General features: G+C 49.4%; 1 protein-coding gene across 1 annotated transcript in view; it reads left to right on the forward strand.

The window, feature by feature from the left end:
- Positions 1 to 16,810, forward strand: part of AKNA (AT-hook transcription factor) — a 39,115-nt gene that overhangs the window by 17,828 nt on the left and 4,477 nt on the right. Inside the window, exons 7-19 of the mRNA XM_006865692.1 lie at positions 2,265 to 2,392; positions 3,018 to 3,225; positions 5,232 to 5,386; positions 5,489 to 5,659; positions 6,510 to 6,756; positions 7,857 to 7,963; positions 8,994 to 9,205; positions 9,538 to 9,540; positions 11,882 to 12,041; positions 13,746 to 13,940; positions 14,585 to 14,700; positions 15,246 to 15,368; positions 16,015 to 16,110. Of these exons, the coding sequence (XP_006865754.1) occupies positions 2,265 to 2,392; positions 3,018 to 3,225; positions 5,232 to 5,386; positions 5,489 to 5,659; positions 6,510 to 6,756; positions 7,857 to 7,963; positions 8,994 to 9,205; positions 9,538 to 9,540; positions 11,882 to 12,041; positions 13,746 to 13,940; positions 14,585 to 14,700; positions 15,246 to 15,368; positions 16,015 to 16,110 (1,921 nt within the window). The remainder of the gene's footprint in view (positions 1 to 2,264; positions 2,393 to 3,017; positions 3,226 to 5,231; positions 5,387 to 5,488; positions 5,660 to 6,509; positions 6,757 to 7,856; positions 7,964 to 8,993; positions 9,206 to 9,537; positions 9,541 to 11,881; positions 12,042 to 13,745; positions 13,941 to 14,584; positions 14,701 to 15,245; positions 15,369 to 16,014; positions 16,111 to 16,810) is intronic.

Here is a 16,810-nt window from a genome sequence, read left to right on the forward strand (position 1 = left end):
CAGTTCAGGAGATGCCCACGTAGCTATCTCTGAAGCTTCGTGTGCTGCAAGACCAGAGAATCCTAAATACAGTGTCTCCTCTTAGCTTGACTTTGCTTAATAATGGTCATTATAACACAACAATTCCCACTTACTAAGCCATGGTGCTTTGTAAACAGGAGGGAGAGATCCCTAAACTGACAATTATTACTTTATTTCCTTTTGGTTTCTATAATTTAAGTAGCTATGTTTGGGAGCACGGTAGCTCCATATGAGAACCGCTGACCTGCAAGTCTGCCAGCCACTCCACGGGAGAAAGATGAGGCTTTCTGCTCCCGGGAAGATTTAAAGCTTTAGAAACCCTGTACAGGGTCTCTATGAGTCGGAACCAACACCACAGTGTTTGATAACAACAACAACAACTTTAGCTTGGTTTTTATAGTCACATAGGAGTGCTGGGGGTGCTGTAGGGTAAGCACTAGACTGCTAACTGCAGTGTTGGCAGTTGAAACCCACCAGCTGCTCCAATAGAGAAAGATAGGACTGTCTGCTCCTATGAAGAATTACAGTCTAGGAAACCCTAGAGTTAGTATGATTTAGAACCTACTCGATGGAATTGGGTGCAGATGGCTGCTTACTGGAGTTCATACCCACTCAGAGGCCTCTCAGAAGAAAGACCTGGTGATCTGCTTCTGAAATACCAGCCATTGGAAACCCTATGGAGCACACTTCTGTTCTGACACACGTAGGGTTTACAGTGAGTTGGGGTCGACTCAGCAACAACTGTGTTTGCTTTGTGGTCCTATATGAAGTGCAGGTTCCCACTGCATCCCCAGGTCTCAGTCAGGAGCAGATGCCGCTCTCCAAGTGGGGTGTGCTGAAGGGAGACAGTGCTGGCAGAGATGTGGGCACAGTCAGGGGAACCAGTGTCGAATGGGTAGCAACCCTCTGGGAATTGTTGCCACCCCAGGCCTCTCCCCTCCTACCCAGGATCTCCTGTGAAGGTTCAGCTGATGCTCAACACACCAATGAGGGTAGGGAGAGAGGCTGAGAGAGGGTCCGGAGGGGCAGGTGGAAAGGGAACCAGGACACAATATTCACAAACAAATATTATCGAATGAGTCTTTCCTTGTGTTATTAGATAAAAATCATTTCCATTTTCACATTTACAGATGTGTGATATGTACCCTATTAAGTGAGTTGGCTGAATTTTAATTTGACAAAAGGTCCTTGAAAATTAAAACAACTCATTTTATTTCTCTCAGTCCTTATTTCTGCATATACGGGGAAGTTGAGAGCTATTGGAAGAGCAAAGCTTGACTAAGGACAGGGTTCTCAGTTGGCCTTGACCTTGGCCTTGATCAGTCCTCAGTAGAAACAGCAATGGGATCGATATGTCTGGAATCATGAGCCCATTCCCACAGTTTCAGTCATTATCACAGTACTGTGTGTGTGTGGGGGGGAAGACCTAGAGGAGTCCTGGTGTGGCACTATAGGATAAGCACTAGACTGCTTAGCACAGGTCAGCGGTTCAAACCCACCAGCCGCTCCTTGGAAAGCCTATACTGGTTCGGTCGCTGTGAGTCAGAACTGACTTGATGACACTTAACAACACAAGGGGCCTAGCATAATTGTTAGGACCATGGACTCTGGAGCCAGGAAGCCTGAGTTCACATCTCGGCACTACAACTTGTTCACTCAATATATGACCTTTCCCAACCTAGAGAACCTCTCTGTGCCTTAGTTTCCTCTCTTTTCAATGAAGATGACAATTGTCCCCTCTCATTAGGATTGTGATGCGGCACCAAGTGCTTTATCCCAGAGTCTCATGTGCAGTGGATGTTCACTATCACCAGAAGTGGTGATGGCATTGTCTATACTGATGGTCTGTAAGAACTTGGGAGAAGAAACACTAGTCCACAGCCCACAATTTTGCAAATCAAGAATGAGAATCCAGGGTCTCTCAAGTACTTGATCCCTATGGGGACTTAGTGCTAGAATGCCTGACACTAGGACTGGCTTGGAACACTGGAGTCCATGTAGGTCTATGCAGGAAGGGCTGGTGCCAAGGCTCTAAGCAAGGCCTCTGCTGTGCCAGTCCGATGGTCGAGGCTTTCTTGAGGAGAGCTCGGCAAGGGTAGGCAGGCTCCAGAGGTTCCCAGCCTCTATTTCCAGGAACTTGGGAGGCCTCTGTAGACTGAGGCGAGTCCCATGGCCCATCATGTCTGCAGGGTCAGAGTCGTGGAGCCTGGTCACTCAAATCCCCTGGTCTGGTTCCGTTCCAGGGCTTCCAGCGGCTCAAGTCTGCCCATGCGGCCCTGGAGGAGGAGTACCTGAAAGCCCACAAAGACCAGCACCTGGATCAGCAGCCGGCCAGCTCCCAGGGAACATCTGGGAAATTTGATCCTGGCAGGTACGTCCTGGGGAGGGGGCCCAGGTGGATAGATGGGGCACCTCCCAGGTTCCCACTATGACAGAGGCAGCTCGCCCTCATAATTCATATACAGGGGACAGGGAGAGAACTTATCCCAATTAGCAACACATCCAAACGGTGGGTTACTGGGAAGCTGAGATTTGGGTCCATCTGCACTCACTGCCATGAGGACAATTTGGGAACAGAGGTCAAAGGGGGAGGCCTTACTCAAAGTCGCACGGCCTATGGGTGGCAGAGCAGGGACCAGGCTGAATCCTGGTGGAGTCCTCTTTCATTTTGCTTATTTTGAGTTTCTATAACATGTGAATGATCGCATGAAATGAGCCCCAAGGAACCCTGGTGACACGATGGGTTAGGCTAACTGCAAGGTCGGCAGTTCTAACCCACCAGCCACTCTGCAGAAGAAAGATGAAGCTGTCTGCTCCTGTAAAGATTACTGTCTTGGAAGTCCTGTAATGGGTCCCTGCGAGTCAGAATCCACTAGCAGGCAGTGGAAATGAACCCCAGAAGGACTCTCCTATGGCCTCTGCTTGGAAGCACTTCCTCCCAGTCCTGTCTCATGTGCTGTTGTCTTGGGATCCCAGTGTCTGTCTGCCCATTGCAGAGAGCTGGAGGCAGAGATATTCCAACTGGGAATTCGCCTGGAAGAGTTCAAGGACCACGTGGACCAGCACCAGCAGGAACCTGAGCGAATAGGCTCAGACTTGGCTCTGGACAGTCCTCCAGCCTTGCCTTCCCCTGGCCAGCCAATGGGTTTGCCCTCTCCTTCCGGACATGGGCCCACACCAGCCATCCAGCCTCCCTACCCTGAGGTAATACTTTGCCCAGCCATATTTGTTTGTTTCTCCATTTATTCATTCTTCTATTAACTCATTTCTTCATCAAATATTTATGGAATGTAAACAACAGCTAATATGTTGTTACATGCCTGCGAGTCACTTCCTACTCAAAGTGACTCTGTATAGGGTTTCCAAGAATGGCTGGTGGGTAACCTTGTGGTAACAGTCTACGTTCACCCTACAGTGCCACACCAGAATTTCCATACGAATATAGTACCTATTTTTTTTTTTTTTTAAGGAAAATGATATTCATTTCAGGTAGCATTATTGTTGTTGTTGTTAGGTGCCATTGAGTTGGTTCTGATTCATAGTGACTCTATACACAACAGAACAAAACACTGCCCAGTCCTGGGCCGTCCTCACAATTGTTGTTACGCTTGAGCGCATTGCTGCTGCTACTATGCCAATCCTTCTCGTTGGGGGGGTCTTCCTCTTTTTTGCTGATCCTCCACTTTAACAAGCGTGATGGCCTTCTCTAGGGATGGTCCCTCCTTAATAATAATGCTAGGCAGGACCCACACCTGTGATGGGGATTCCATAGGAACAAACAAACCAAAGATGACATCTATTCTCCCCTCATGGAGTTTGCCGTGTAGGTGAAGATGTTGCACAGTTAGTTAATTATAATTTGTGATTGGTGCACTGAAAGAGAATTATGGAGTTCTGTGGGAGTAGCTAACAGGTAGCATGAATGATTTGGGGGATCAGAGAAGCCTTCCCCGGTGAAGTCATGTTTGAGAACTGGAGGTTGAGTAGGAATAGCTCGGTGCAGAAGGAGAAAAGTCATTCCGGCAGAGAAGTAGTCTGTGCAAAAACCCTGTGGCTGAAGTGTGGGAAAGTGAGGAGCATAGTTATCTGAGATGTGACCTAAGAGTCAGGGAGGAGCCATGTGATATAGTGTCTTGAGGGTCACATGTAGGGTGTGGCTGTAGACTCTGCTGGAGCTTTCCAAAGGGGCCAGTCATAGGAGGATTTAAGGGTAGACCAGTTAGAGGTCACTGCTATGACGCAGGGTAGTTGTCAGGGCAGAACGAGATGTGCGTGGTCATGAGAGAGGTTCAGAAGGTAAATCTGACTGGACTTGGAGTGGCTGTGAGAGGGAAGGGACCTAAGGATGCCCTCCAGGCTTCTCGCTTATAGAACCAGATGAGACCATTTTGCAAAGATGGAAAACATTAGATAAAGATTTCATGTAAAAGGGGCTCAGAAGAATTCTTTCCATTCCTACCAGCCTCATGGGCAAATTTTGCAGTTGAGCAAACTGAGCATAGAGACACAGTGGTGGGGTGTCTGGGTCTGCAAACTCCCTGTTGTCTGTGCTGCAAAGACTTGTCTGCTGAGGACTGGAATGGGAGGAAGGCTCTGGAGTGTTAGATGGGGCAGGAAGCTGGCAGGGCTGTGTCAGTGTAATAGCCGTGAGAGATGAGGTCTTGGCGGTCCAACAATTTGGGGAAAATTCTCACTGTGCTCATGCGAGAGCATGCAACATCTCACGCACTCAGAGTAAAAACCCGGGTGCATCACTTGGAGGGTTTCCCATGCTCCCCCTCTGAAAGTACTTTGGGGGGCTGGAGAGGTCATCATGGAATGGAAAGGGGTCTGGAGACAAATTGGGTTCAAATATTGACTCTGCCACTTGCTCTGTATGGCTTCTGGCAAATCTTTCTTCCTTCTTGAGCTTCAATTATCTGTCAGTAAAATGGGTTCTAATAAAAGCATGTACTGGCTTTTTAAGACTTTTGTGACATGATATGTGTACAGCACTTGGCACGTAGTAGGTGCTCAGTTAGTGGAAGCCAGTACTGAAGCTCACATACAATCCCCACATTTGTCACACGCATAAAAGGCTGGTGGAGATAGTGAGCCTAACCTATTTCTCATCTATCAGCACTCAGCAAGAGACTAGCACGAGGTTGGTGTTAACATGTGGTGTTTAGGTACTGACTGAACCTCTGCCCCACCTCCTTCCTGGTCCCCAGCCGGACACCACTGGAGCTGGCCCTTGCTCTTTGCACCTGGACATGGAGCTCAACTCCATCAGCAGTGAGGTGGAGGGCAGGCCACGGGAGCTCCCAGCCTCGCTCGGGCACAAGGAACTGCAGGTGGAACAAGATTTCCATGGTCTCCTGGAGCGGTGAGTGTCCTCAGGAGCAAGGCCAGCCCCCTCAGCCAGGGTGGCTGCATCGCGTGTGCCCCTGCTCAGCCGAGGTCATGTCTGTCTGTCTGTCTTCTGCAGTTATGTCAGTGTGAAGTCCCTTCCAGAAGCTCTGAGGGTGGAGGAGGACGAGGTGGAGCAGGGGCTTGTTCTGGAAGTTGATGGGCCAGCTCCAGGAAGAGGAGAGACCACCAAACTCATCCCGAGGCAGGTCCCGAGACAGGCTGAGAGAAGTCCCAGTGTGCGCCGCAAGTATGTCAGTGAGCTCCCTAACCATGTTCTGTGCCAACTCTGAAACACAGGCCGGGGGGAGGAAGAGGGTAAAAACTGTCGTCGTGTGCTAGAATAGAATGCTCATGATAGTTTAGAAATTGTTCTTGAGTCCTCAGCATCTCTCCAGAATATGGAACACACACGTTGGTAGCACTTGAAATAAACTTGGGTGATGGGGGCATGAGTTCTGGGAGGACAGAGGCAGCGTTACATGACAGTCTCCTTTTCAGTCTCAGTCCTAATTACATCCGGGAGAAAGCCTCTGTTAATGCTGTTACTACTTTAACACCACTCTGATTTTCCTTTCCTGCCCCTTCTTGCCTTCTGAGCTTTGTTTTGGGCAAATACTGCCCTTTTGGTGCTCCTGAAGCCTTGAATGAACAGAGAATGGAATTTTCCTGTAAACATTTTGAAGTCCTTTTGTATTTGTTTTTAAAATTACTTTCTATATGTAATATGAACTACTGATCTATTTATAATGAAATAAAGTCCTTGTAAGTAGATTGAAGAGTTTATGGAGGTAGCTGGAATAGGGAAGCCTGGGAAATGCTGTTTTTGCTCATTTGTTCTCACAGTGTTGCCCCCGTGGTATAATGGGTAGGTTTTCTTAGCATCCACTTAATAGAGTTAAGAAAAGTGAGGCTCAGAGAGGGAAAGTGCCTTGCCCAAAGTCACCCAGCTAGAAGCTGCAGAACTAGGTTGGGCACCTGGTGTGGAACTTTGTGCTTGTGCCCTGGACACTGTGGTTCCTGGGATGGACTGACCCCAGGGTCAGGGCTGCTTGGCTCATGCAAGGGCTCAGGATTGGCATGCTTCTCTTTCCCTGCAGGGAGACTGTGGAGCAGATGGTGTCTGTGAAGTCATCAGGCTTGCCGACCTCTGTGGCCAGAGACGGGTGCCTGCCAGGCATGGGCAAGGCCAAGGCAGCCCCTCTAGGCCCTGGCATACCACACCCGCCTCAAGGCACCAAGTCTGCAGCATCCCACCAGAGCAGCCTGACCAGCTTGGCAGGAAGTGGCATCTCTGAACACCTTCCACAGAAGTCTTTCCGCCAAGCTGGCGGGTCCCACATAGAGGTAAGCACCCACATGGGCAGGGGCACCTCAGGCTCAGAACCCCAGAGCCTGAGGTCTCTGGAACTTTCTGCCTTTGCTCATGACAGTCCTTTCTGGAATCCCTGCCGGTCACAGTCCCGCTCATCATCCAGGTACTCTGCTCTGTGCCACCTCTCGGCTGTGAGTCCCCACTCCCAAGCCCGTCCCTTTGCCAGATGCTCTTCTCGCCCTCTCAGTGCTTACAGCTATGGCCTGTGTTCCTCCGAGCCTGCCTATCACAGCTGGGCGGCCAGTTCTTGACTCTCTGCCATCAGAGCAGCGATTCTTAAACTGTTGCCAGGGTCGCAGGCGATTGTGACAATGTGACACATGCTGTGCATCCTGCCATGGAATAGCACATGATATGTATGCATATGTACACACACACATTCTGCCTGTCATTTCAAGGACCCTGCTGATCTCATGCTAAGGAGTCTCTGCACCTCTGGAGTCATTCGGTTTGTGGCCTTCACGCCCAGCATTGAAACCCCTGCATAGTGCAGAGGTTAGTGTACTCGGCCACAAATGAAAGGTTGGAGGTTCAAGTCCATCCAGAGGCACCTTGGAAGAAAGGGCTGGAAAATTATTTCTGAAAAATCAGCCTATGAAACACAGTTCTACTCTGACACATGTGGGGTGCTGAGGGTTGGACAGCAACTGTTGGGGCGCATGTCAGATGGATTCTCTTTTTCTAATACACTGGGCAAGGGCATTCCTGCTGCCGGACAAGGCCCTGGAATCCCAGGCCCAAGTCAGAAGCCATGGAAACAAGACTGTTTTCTTCTCTCATTATTCCTCATCTCAGGACATTCATGCAGTTGCCTCTCCAGGGTCTCTAGCCCCCACTCCTCAGGGGAGCAGGGCATTCTCAGTGTACACTCAAGACCTGGAGTCCTTCTGTCAGCCCCGCACTCATGTTGGACCTTGAGGGCCTGAGGACCCTCGCACTGGGACCCGGACAGCCTAACTATAGGATTCCTGCTCTGCCTTTGGAATGTGAGGCCTAGGCCAGCATTTGGAAAGGGCTTCCCAGTGTGCTTGGGGCACATTCCTCAGACTTAAAGAGATACTGCCTCTTTCAGGAGCCCTGGATGGCATCCCCGGAGACAGACAGTGGCTTTGTGGGCTCAGAAACCAGCAGAGTGTCACCTGTCACCCAGACCCCAGAGCACCGGCTCTCTCACATCAGGTATTTCGGGGACTTCCACCGTTATCCTGTCATTTCCACAGACCTGGATAGTCCGGGGACCTCAGGGCCTGTGCTGGCTATGAGCTTTCACAGACCTCTGCTCTGGGCCAGACCTCATTCCATCTTCCCAATGATGATTCATAGTCCCAGTTTATTGACAAGAGGGGAACAGAGACCCAGAGGGGGAAAGTGATTTGTCCAGCGTCACTCAGCCAAATAGTGACAGACCAGGAGAGAAGCATTCGCTGGATGAGTAGATGAGTCAATGGGTACATGAATACAAACTGTAGGGAGGGGTAGTGTGAGGCAAGCAGAAAGCAAGCATGAAGCACAAACATGTGAGGAGGAAGCTGGGCAGGCACCCAGGGAAGGGAGAGAGTGGCGGAGTCGCAGGTGAAGGGTGACAGGCTAGAGGCACCGTATAGAGTGGTGGCTCCCAAAGCCAGGTGCCTGCCTGAAAGTGCTACAAGTTCCTTTTCCCTTTATAGTCTCACACACAAAATTGAACTATTTTATGCGTAATGGTGGTGTGCCGTCTAGTTGGTTCCAACCCATGGTGGGTGAGGGGGGGGTCTGAGGCTGTTCATCTTTACAGGAGCAGAAAGCCTCATCTTTCTCACATGGAGCTACTGGTGGATTTGAACTGCTGACCTCATGGTTAGCAGCCCAATGCATAACCACTATGCTACAGGGCTCCTTGTATATATGGGTTAGCAAACTATGGCTATGTAGTTTGTAAACAGAGTCCTAGTGTGGTGCTGTGGGTTAATGTGTCAGATTGCAAAGTCATTTGAATCGCAAGGTTGGCAGTTCAAGCTCACCAGTCACTCCTCACAACCCTATACAGGCTTGGAATCAACTCAGCAGCACTTAACAACAACAGTTTCAAACAGACACATCCATCAAGGGTGGAATGTTTTCTTACCAGGGATGCAAGGTCCCAAAGGCTGGGGGCCGATTGGTTAATAGGTGGAAGGACTCAGAGATTGTGTGTGCTACCTCAATGTGTCTCTCCCTCACAACTCCCCAGCACCCCAGGCACATCAGCGCAGCAATTCACTGCACCTGTACCCCAGGATGGAGCCTCCCATGCTCAGGCCAGGGGTCCTACGGGCCCCAGAACAGCCGCTGAGCCCAGTACTCCCAGGAGCCGAGCCCACCGGCACCTCTCCAGCCCAGACAGTCCTGTCCAGCAGAGGGCACCCAGCTTTCGCCTGGGGCGCACATTCACAGCAGAGATGGGTGAGTGGACAAATCTGGATGGGCTAGAATCAGGGGTTAATAAGACCACACACACAGAAAACCTTGTACCTTTTAGGATATGAAGTATGCAGGTTAACTGTAGACAAATTTGAAATGACATCTATTAGCTGCCATCAAGTCAACCACTCATGGTAACCCCCATGTCTAATGGGATCACACTGTTATGATCCACAACGTGTTCGTTGCCTCATTTTTGGAAGTAGATTGCCAGACTTTTCTTTCCAATCTTAGTCTGGAAGCTCTACTGGGACCTGCTTAGCATCATAGTACCCTCCACTGACAGATGTAGGGGGGTTGGGGTGGAGATGCAGCAGGTGCATTGGCCAGCAATTGAATCCAGGTCTCTCAGGTGAACCACCACTGCCTCTGGAATTACAAATGTTGTTGTTGTCGATAAGTGCTGTTGAGTCAGCTCCAACTCATAACAACCCTGTATAAGGACTCCGAGTTTTGGCTGGTGTTTCAAATTGCCCTCGTGGTCCAGTGTTTAGCCTACAGTAGTACCACACCAGGAATTACAGTTAGGATGAACAAAAGAGAACAAAATGAAAAAATTCTGCCAAAACTATCAATGTGGACATTTTGGTGTAGAACATGTGAGTTGTTTTCTGTGCGGACATATGTGTGTGTTTATTTATACCTGTATATACAAGGGGACTTCAAAAACTTGGAAAAATTCCATTCTCTTCATTTTTCCATGAACGTCTTGCTTGCAGCCATTTTTTCATGAGCTTGTTGTCACTCCTTCATATATGTGAAAATGTCTGTGAACTTTTATTGAAATCAAACAAACATACAGAAAAGAACATAAATTGATAACTTTTCTTTTTTTTTTTATTAAATGTTTTTATTTTGGATTGAGTGAAAGTTTACAGGGCACATCATCAGCTTCACATTCAACCATTCATATAGCTTGTTTCATTACATTGATTATTATCCCCTCCATATATCATCAGTTAACAGTGTTTCTCTCTATCCTCTTTAGTTTTTTTGGGGGGGTGGGGGTGGGGGCGGGGAACTTGCCTTTTTGGAATTTACAGTCTCGGCTTTTAGGGAAGGTTTTTACATTTGTCTGTGGATATCCAGGGCTTATGTATGAGATTACTAACAAGCATTACTGAATGATCAGATGAGGGACAGTTTGCTATGTCTACTAGGTGGCTAAAGTCTGATCCTCAGAGCCTATGGTTTGGACGGTCAACAACGCTTGGGCCCACAGGGTCTTGACCTCCTGACCGGGTCTGCACGGTCTGCATCAGATTCCCCCTTATTTATTGTTTGTTTAAGATACGCTGCCTGTCTTAGGCGGTCAGTGCGAATTCCTCAGTCTTACCCGTCATCGAAACTCATTGCAGCATGGCAATGGCTCTGTCTTAGGTTGCCGAGGTTCCATGTGATCCTTACCCGTCTCTGGCCACACGTCCAGCATAAACAGCCACCATCCGAGGAAGGCAGGGAGGGAGGAGATCGGCTGGGGACCCCATACGCAAGATGTTGCCAGCCCACCACCTGCTCTAAGGTGACCAAGCAGGATCACTATGCTGAGGTTCAATCAACTTCATAGGGGATCTTACTCTCTAGCAGGGGTAGCAAATTAGTAGCCACTCATTGCTCACTTTGAGAATTACTTATATCAGAAATTTGAGCATGTAGCTGATGAATATCCACAGACAAGTGGATATTATTCCACAACCTCCTAAAATGCTGTTGAATTAAGTTCCAATCAAGTTCTGGATTACTGAAAGATAACACAAATCTACTTATACCGTGAGTAACCTTAGCTGGGAGTGTAATCTGGATATATTGAGTCTTATTTCCCTTAAGCGATCTTCCTTTCTCTAAAGCATTTAGTCTGTTTTGTAAACCTTTATCTATTTACTCTTGGATCGTATGATTGATAACTTTTCATAAAGTAAATACATCAGACCAAAAGTGGGGTTCTGGGAAACCCAGAACCCATTCCAAGCCCCTTGTACTCACTCCCACGCTCCTAAAGGCATTCCATATTCTGACTAGTAACAGCACAGATTAGCTTTGCATATAAGATCAGTTAAAAAAAAATTCTTTTAAATTAAATCTTTCATTTTGAAACAATTGTGGATCTACATGCAATTATAAGAAGTACTTTACAGGGATTCCATGTGTCCTCCACCCAGTTCTCTCAATGATAACATCTTACAAAACTACAGAACAATATTATAAACAAGATATTGATATTGGGACAGTCAAAACACCAAACATTTTCATCACCACAAGGATCCCTAAAGCCACACCCACTCCCTTCCCTCTCCTGCCCCCTCTCATTAAGGCCGAACCAAAAAGCCCAGCAACCCACTGCCTTGAATCAGTCCCAACTCATAGCAAAGCTCAAGGGCACCCGCGGTGGGGTGATCAACTCTTTGCAGAGGGGACAGTCTTGAAGACTTGGATCTAAAGCCGTAATGGTGATGGGTCAGAGTATTCTAGTTAGAAGTGACTCTGTGAGCCTAGTTTAGCACCCAAAGCTCCCAATGGGTCACTCACCTTATCGGGAACTTCATTCATGGCCTCAGCAGGGCATGGTCTCTGTGTCCTGTCGTTCTGCCTGCAAAAGCGTGACCTTCAGGGTCCCCTCTGTTGGAATCACACTACGGATTCTCCTTGTCTCCCTGACAGTCCCTTCCTCGGAGTTCAAGGGGCGAAAACTGATTTCTGAGAAGCTCCTCCCAAGCAGAGCAGTCAGCCCACACCCCACCTCGGCCCCCACAGCTGCCGCTCTGACACACGGGCCGACAGAGACCAACTCCAGCCTCCTCCTCACCAGGACAGGACGAGAGTAAGTTGGACTGCAATGCACTGTCTAGACGGGGGTGATGCATTTGGGAAGAGACATTTAGGCAGTTGGGCCCAAATGTTGCTTAATTTTAGGGATTTTCAGGGAAACAGAAGAGTGTAGAATGATTCCGCTTTCTGACTGGTTAGCCAGTTGGATGTTGATGACATGTAAAGAGATGAAGAACCCAGGAACGGGGGACAAGTTTGCATGGGACAAGGCATTTTAAATGCCAGGTGGTACTAGTGGTCTTCCAAGCCCCAGCTTTCATACCAAAAAAAATCCACTGCCATCGAGTCAATTCCGACTCGTGGCAACCCTAAAGGACAGAGCTAAACCGCTCCTTAGGGTTTCTGAGACTGAATCTTTATAGGAGTAGATAGCCTCATCTCTCTCCCATGGAGTGTCTTCTGGGTTTGAACCGCTGATCTTGAGGTTAGTTGCCCAAAGACCTGTGCCACAGGTCTCACAAACCCTCCTTGAACAGCCTTCACCTAGAGAGAGAGCCAGAGCTGTCTCTGGTCCTGTATGTAGCACGGAAGCTCAGCTCTGCCTTCCAGGGGTTAACTAGCAATGGGAGCTCGTTCTCTGCCCCTCCCTCTCACGGTTTACCTTGGAAACCCCAACAACGTCTCCCTGGAGATTGGAGGCACAGCATGCTGGGGCAAAGCCTGAGCGAGGTCTCCCTGCTTATGGAACATTCATCTGAGAACTGATGTTTGGAAGTGGCACCAGGAGACACTCTGCCTTGAATCCAGGGACCACCAGGCAAGAGCTAACCCTGAGGGGAGCCCCCCAACCCGGAGCTGGCCAAGGAATAGATACAGAGCCTATACCAATCCAAAAGACAGCTAAGCTGAGCTCAGCCTCTAACTTCCAGAATATAGGGTGCAGTATGTGTGTATGTGTGTGTATAGGGGGCTTTGGTTGGGGATGCCTGGACACAGTGCCAGCAATGCCCACACAATGAAGCTCTAGAGACTTGGGGACTGAAGGCAGAGACGCCAAGTAAGAGGTTGAGCTGGAATGACTTCAGCCTTGCAGGTAGGGCCCTGCATTTCCTGGTCCACTCCGTTCAGCCCTCCTGGTCCCCTAGGTGATGGGAAGCCCCCGTGTTTCCTCATCCATTTATCACTTTTTATTCTGCTCCCTCTTGATGCCTGGCACCCATCTTAGTGTAGCTTTTCCATGAGATCTTAAGGGGTCCAAGGGCCGCAGAATGGGCTGGGGAGACCTGGATACAAGCCTCTTCTACCAGCAGTGGAGAAACAGGCTTGAGCAACCTTAGGGAGTGTTTTGGGGGAAGAGGCTGAGCAAAGACAGGAAGGAGCAAGGCCTGGAGGGTTGGCTCGGATTTCTGCAGGAAGAGGAAGAGGAAGGAGGGCAGCCCAGGGGCCGAGGCAGGTTCAGACTTTAAAATGGAACTGTAGGCTCTTTCATCTACACCGTCGTCTCTGTCCTGAGCACTTGTCACTGGTGTATGGTCTCAGTGACTCGGAGATGCTGCATGTTAGGACGTGTAACCGAAAACTTAGAGGAATATCAAGGGGTGTGGCCAGAAAACGGATGTGCAAGAAGTTTTGGAATTATTTGACAGCAGAGATGGAGCCTTGCCTGCCCCAGAGCGGCAGAGGCTGCAGCTGGACCCAGGCTGCAACCTTGCTCACTGTATATCTGTTCTTTGTGTCTGTCTCCCTGCCACGCCAGCCAGGCCATCCGCGAGCTACAAGAGGAGGTGTCTCTTCTCCGCCTGCGGCTAGAGGACAGCCTGCACCGGCCACCCCAGGGCAGCCCCGCTCACTCAGCCTCCACCTCTGTCTCTGCCTCCACTTCCAACCGTCCCACCCGGGCCCGGGACCGGCCAGCTGATTCCTCAGTCACCTGGGGCTTCCACTCTGGCAGGTGATGATGATCTGGGAACTCCTGTCCTGGTACCTTTCTGGCAGCCACAGCAGACAGACTTGGCCCGCTTGTGACCCTCCCCAGACAGGTGGACTCGAACACTGCCATGCCACCCTATCTGTCACTCATTCATTCACTCATTCATTCAGTCTTGCCTATGTATTTCTATTGTGTAATATTTGATGCATAAAAATAAATATAAACACATGTATTCATAATAAAATACAGTACAATGAATATCCCTGAACCTCCTACCATCAAACTGAAGAGCTAGAACAAACGTCTTTGGGAAGCCGATCCTTGTACCCTCTCACTGAATAGTCCATTCATTGATCATTATCAAGGTCATTACCTTTTTGAGGTCTTGTCTCTGAGCAGGAACCACAGGATGTTTTATAGACATTGTCTCATTAATTCTGTCAGCAACCTCTAAAGTTATCATTATTATTATCCCTAGTTTGTAAATGAGGAAACTGAGGATCCAAGAGGCTCCCAGCCATTTTCTGTGACCCTCACCTCAGAGTCTTTGGACTTGACTTGGTGCTCGCCTCCTATCACATTACGAGTGTTTCCAGATTGATTTTCTGCAAAGTCTACATAAGACTAGGATACAGAGTGATGTTGTTTTTCTCTCCCTGTTCTAGTAAATCCACAGAGAGGTTGTCTGCGGAGCCTGGAGGTGCAGAGCAAGCCGTCCTCACAGGGAGGCGACGGGCCAGGTCCTCCTCGGTGCCTCGGGAGGTGCCCCAGCTGTCCCTGAGTAAGTGACCGCCTACCAGGGCTGACTGCCGAAGACCAAAGTCTGGGCATGATGGCTGAGAGGAACGTGGCTCTGTGGAGGAAAATTGAAGACGGTTTTCTATGTGTTTGTTCTAATCATAGCCATCCATGCTGCGCACCTCAGTGTGCTAGCTATACCGTCTCTCTTAAGCCCCCTGCAAGCGGGGGTCGTATCACCCACATGATGCTGAAGCTCAGAATGGGTGCCTGAAGCCCTGCAGTGGGTTCCCAGGAGCCTGCCTGGCTTGAGTCAGTGGCCAGGGCTCATCTCCAGCTCTACCCCTTCTTGGCTGGGTGACCTTGGCCTGGCTGTTTACCTGCTCTGAGCAGTTGCAGGTCCTGCCAACAGTTCCAGGAGTGTTTGCTGTGAATGAACATGATACAGCGCTCAGCTCAAAACCAGTGTTCCCTGTGGGTCAGCTAAGGGGTAGATCTGGGACTCAAGCCTAGGTGCCTGCCCCAGAGCCTCTCTGTGCTGTGTGGCCCCCATACCCTGCCCTCTCTGATCCCCTCTTTCCCTCACAGCCTCTGAATCTGAGCCAGCCTCCCCCCGCATCCCTTCTGAGAAGAGTAGGGCCACCAAGGACAGTCCACAGGCAGCTCGGGACAGAATAAGAGGAGGGGTCACCTTCCGGGGCCATTACACAGGTAAGCCCAGAGGGAAGGTTAGGGTGGGTGCCAGCCCTGGGATGGGCTCTTCTGTTATAGGCAACCTTTTCCATTTTCCCAGTGGGGCATACAGTGAGCCTCAATTTTTTTAAACATTCTGTGATTTGAAAAACACCTGTGAATCTCGGTATGTTTGTTCATTCCCTCCACGAACAGTCCCAGACACTTATTCCTCCCCAGGCCCATGTGCCATTTTGGGGGAGCTGGAGAGCACACCTCACAGATAGAGCCCCACTCAGTTATTCCAACAAGCCTAGGAAATAGGATCTGTGATCACCCCCATTTTACAGCCACTTAGAATACTGGTGAAAATGCCAAGGGTGTATGTACGCCACTGACTCCAAGCCTGAGCTTTTCAATCAGATCAGCACGTGCGGGTCTGAGGGAGCAGGGTCACTATCCATAGCGTAGCATTTCTTCCTGGCTCCTTCACATTCGGACCCAGGGCTAAGCAGCTGTTGCTTAACTAAAGTCTGAGAGGAATGTGTGTGTACACATATGTGTGCATAGATGACATAAGAGTGTATGTGTACCAGACTAATAATTCCATACAGAGGAAGACAGAGAGTGTTATGGCAAAATCCTGCCCATCATCCGATGGTGACTGTTCAGTTTCTTTTCCCAGGCCAGGAGTACCATGTCCTATCCCCCAAGACAGTCCAGAAAAGCAGTGACACAGTCTCCTGTCCCCACTGCTGGCCCATTAGGAACCAGGACCAAGGTAAGGAAGTGACCAGGCAGCCAAGGCTGCAGAGTTATGGTCTCGGGGAGGGTGCCGCTGGACCAGTCACAGGCGCGGACGACGGACTGGGATGCATTTCTGAGCATCTTCATCCTGTTGCTCCAGGTGTTGCTGCCTGAACCCACCCTCCTTGACCTTGACATGGGGAGACCGTGGACGTGACTTAGGGAGTTCATGAAGGGTCTGGATAAGGAGGTACCAGGCAGCAGGAGGCCTGGCAACAGTAATTACGTCTCCTCTCATTCCCTTTCCCCCTACTGCTCACCCCTTTCCCTCCAAATCCAGTAGGGGAAAGCAGTGGCCTGAGAATCTGGACATCCAAGTTTTCATCCCATTTCAGACTTGCTGTGTAATCTTAGACAAGTACTTAAACTTCTCTCATCTCAGTTGCCACATACTTAATGAAAGAGATGATCTCTTAGACACTTTCCAGCAATGATGATGGGGCTTCCATTTATTAAGCACTTACTGTGTTCTGGGAACCATGATAAAGATATTACATGCATTAACCCTCACAATGCTAAGAAGTGGGTCCTATTATTGCACCCATTTTATGTGTAAGAACCCTGAGGCTCTGAGAGGTTAAGTAATTTGCCAAAGGTACACAGCATACAAGTGGCAGAGCTAGATTTCGAACCCAGGTCTTTGTAACTCCAGAGTTACAGCTCTTTACCTGCCA

This window comes from Chrysochloris asiatica, unplaced genomic scaffold (genome assembly GCF_000296735.1).
Source record: "Chrysochloris asiatica unplaced genomic scaffold, ChrAsi1.0 scaffold00081, whole genome shotgun sequence".
Taxonomy (NCBI): Eukaryota; Metazoa; Chordata; class Mammalia; order Afrosoricida; family Chrysochloridae; genus Chrysochloris; species Chrysochloris asiatica.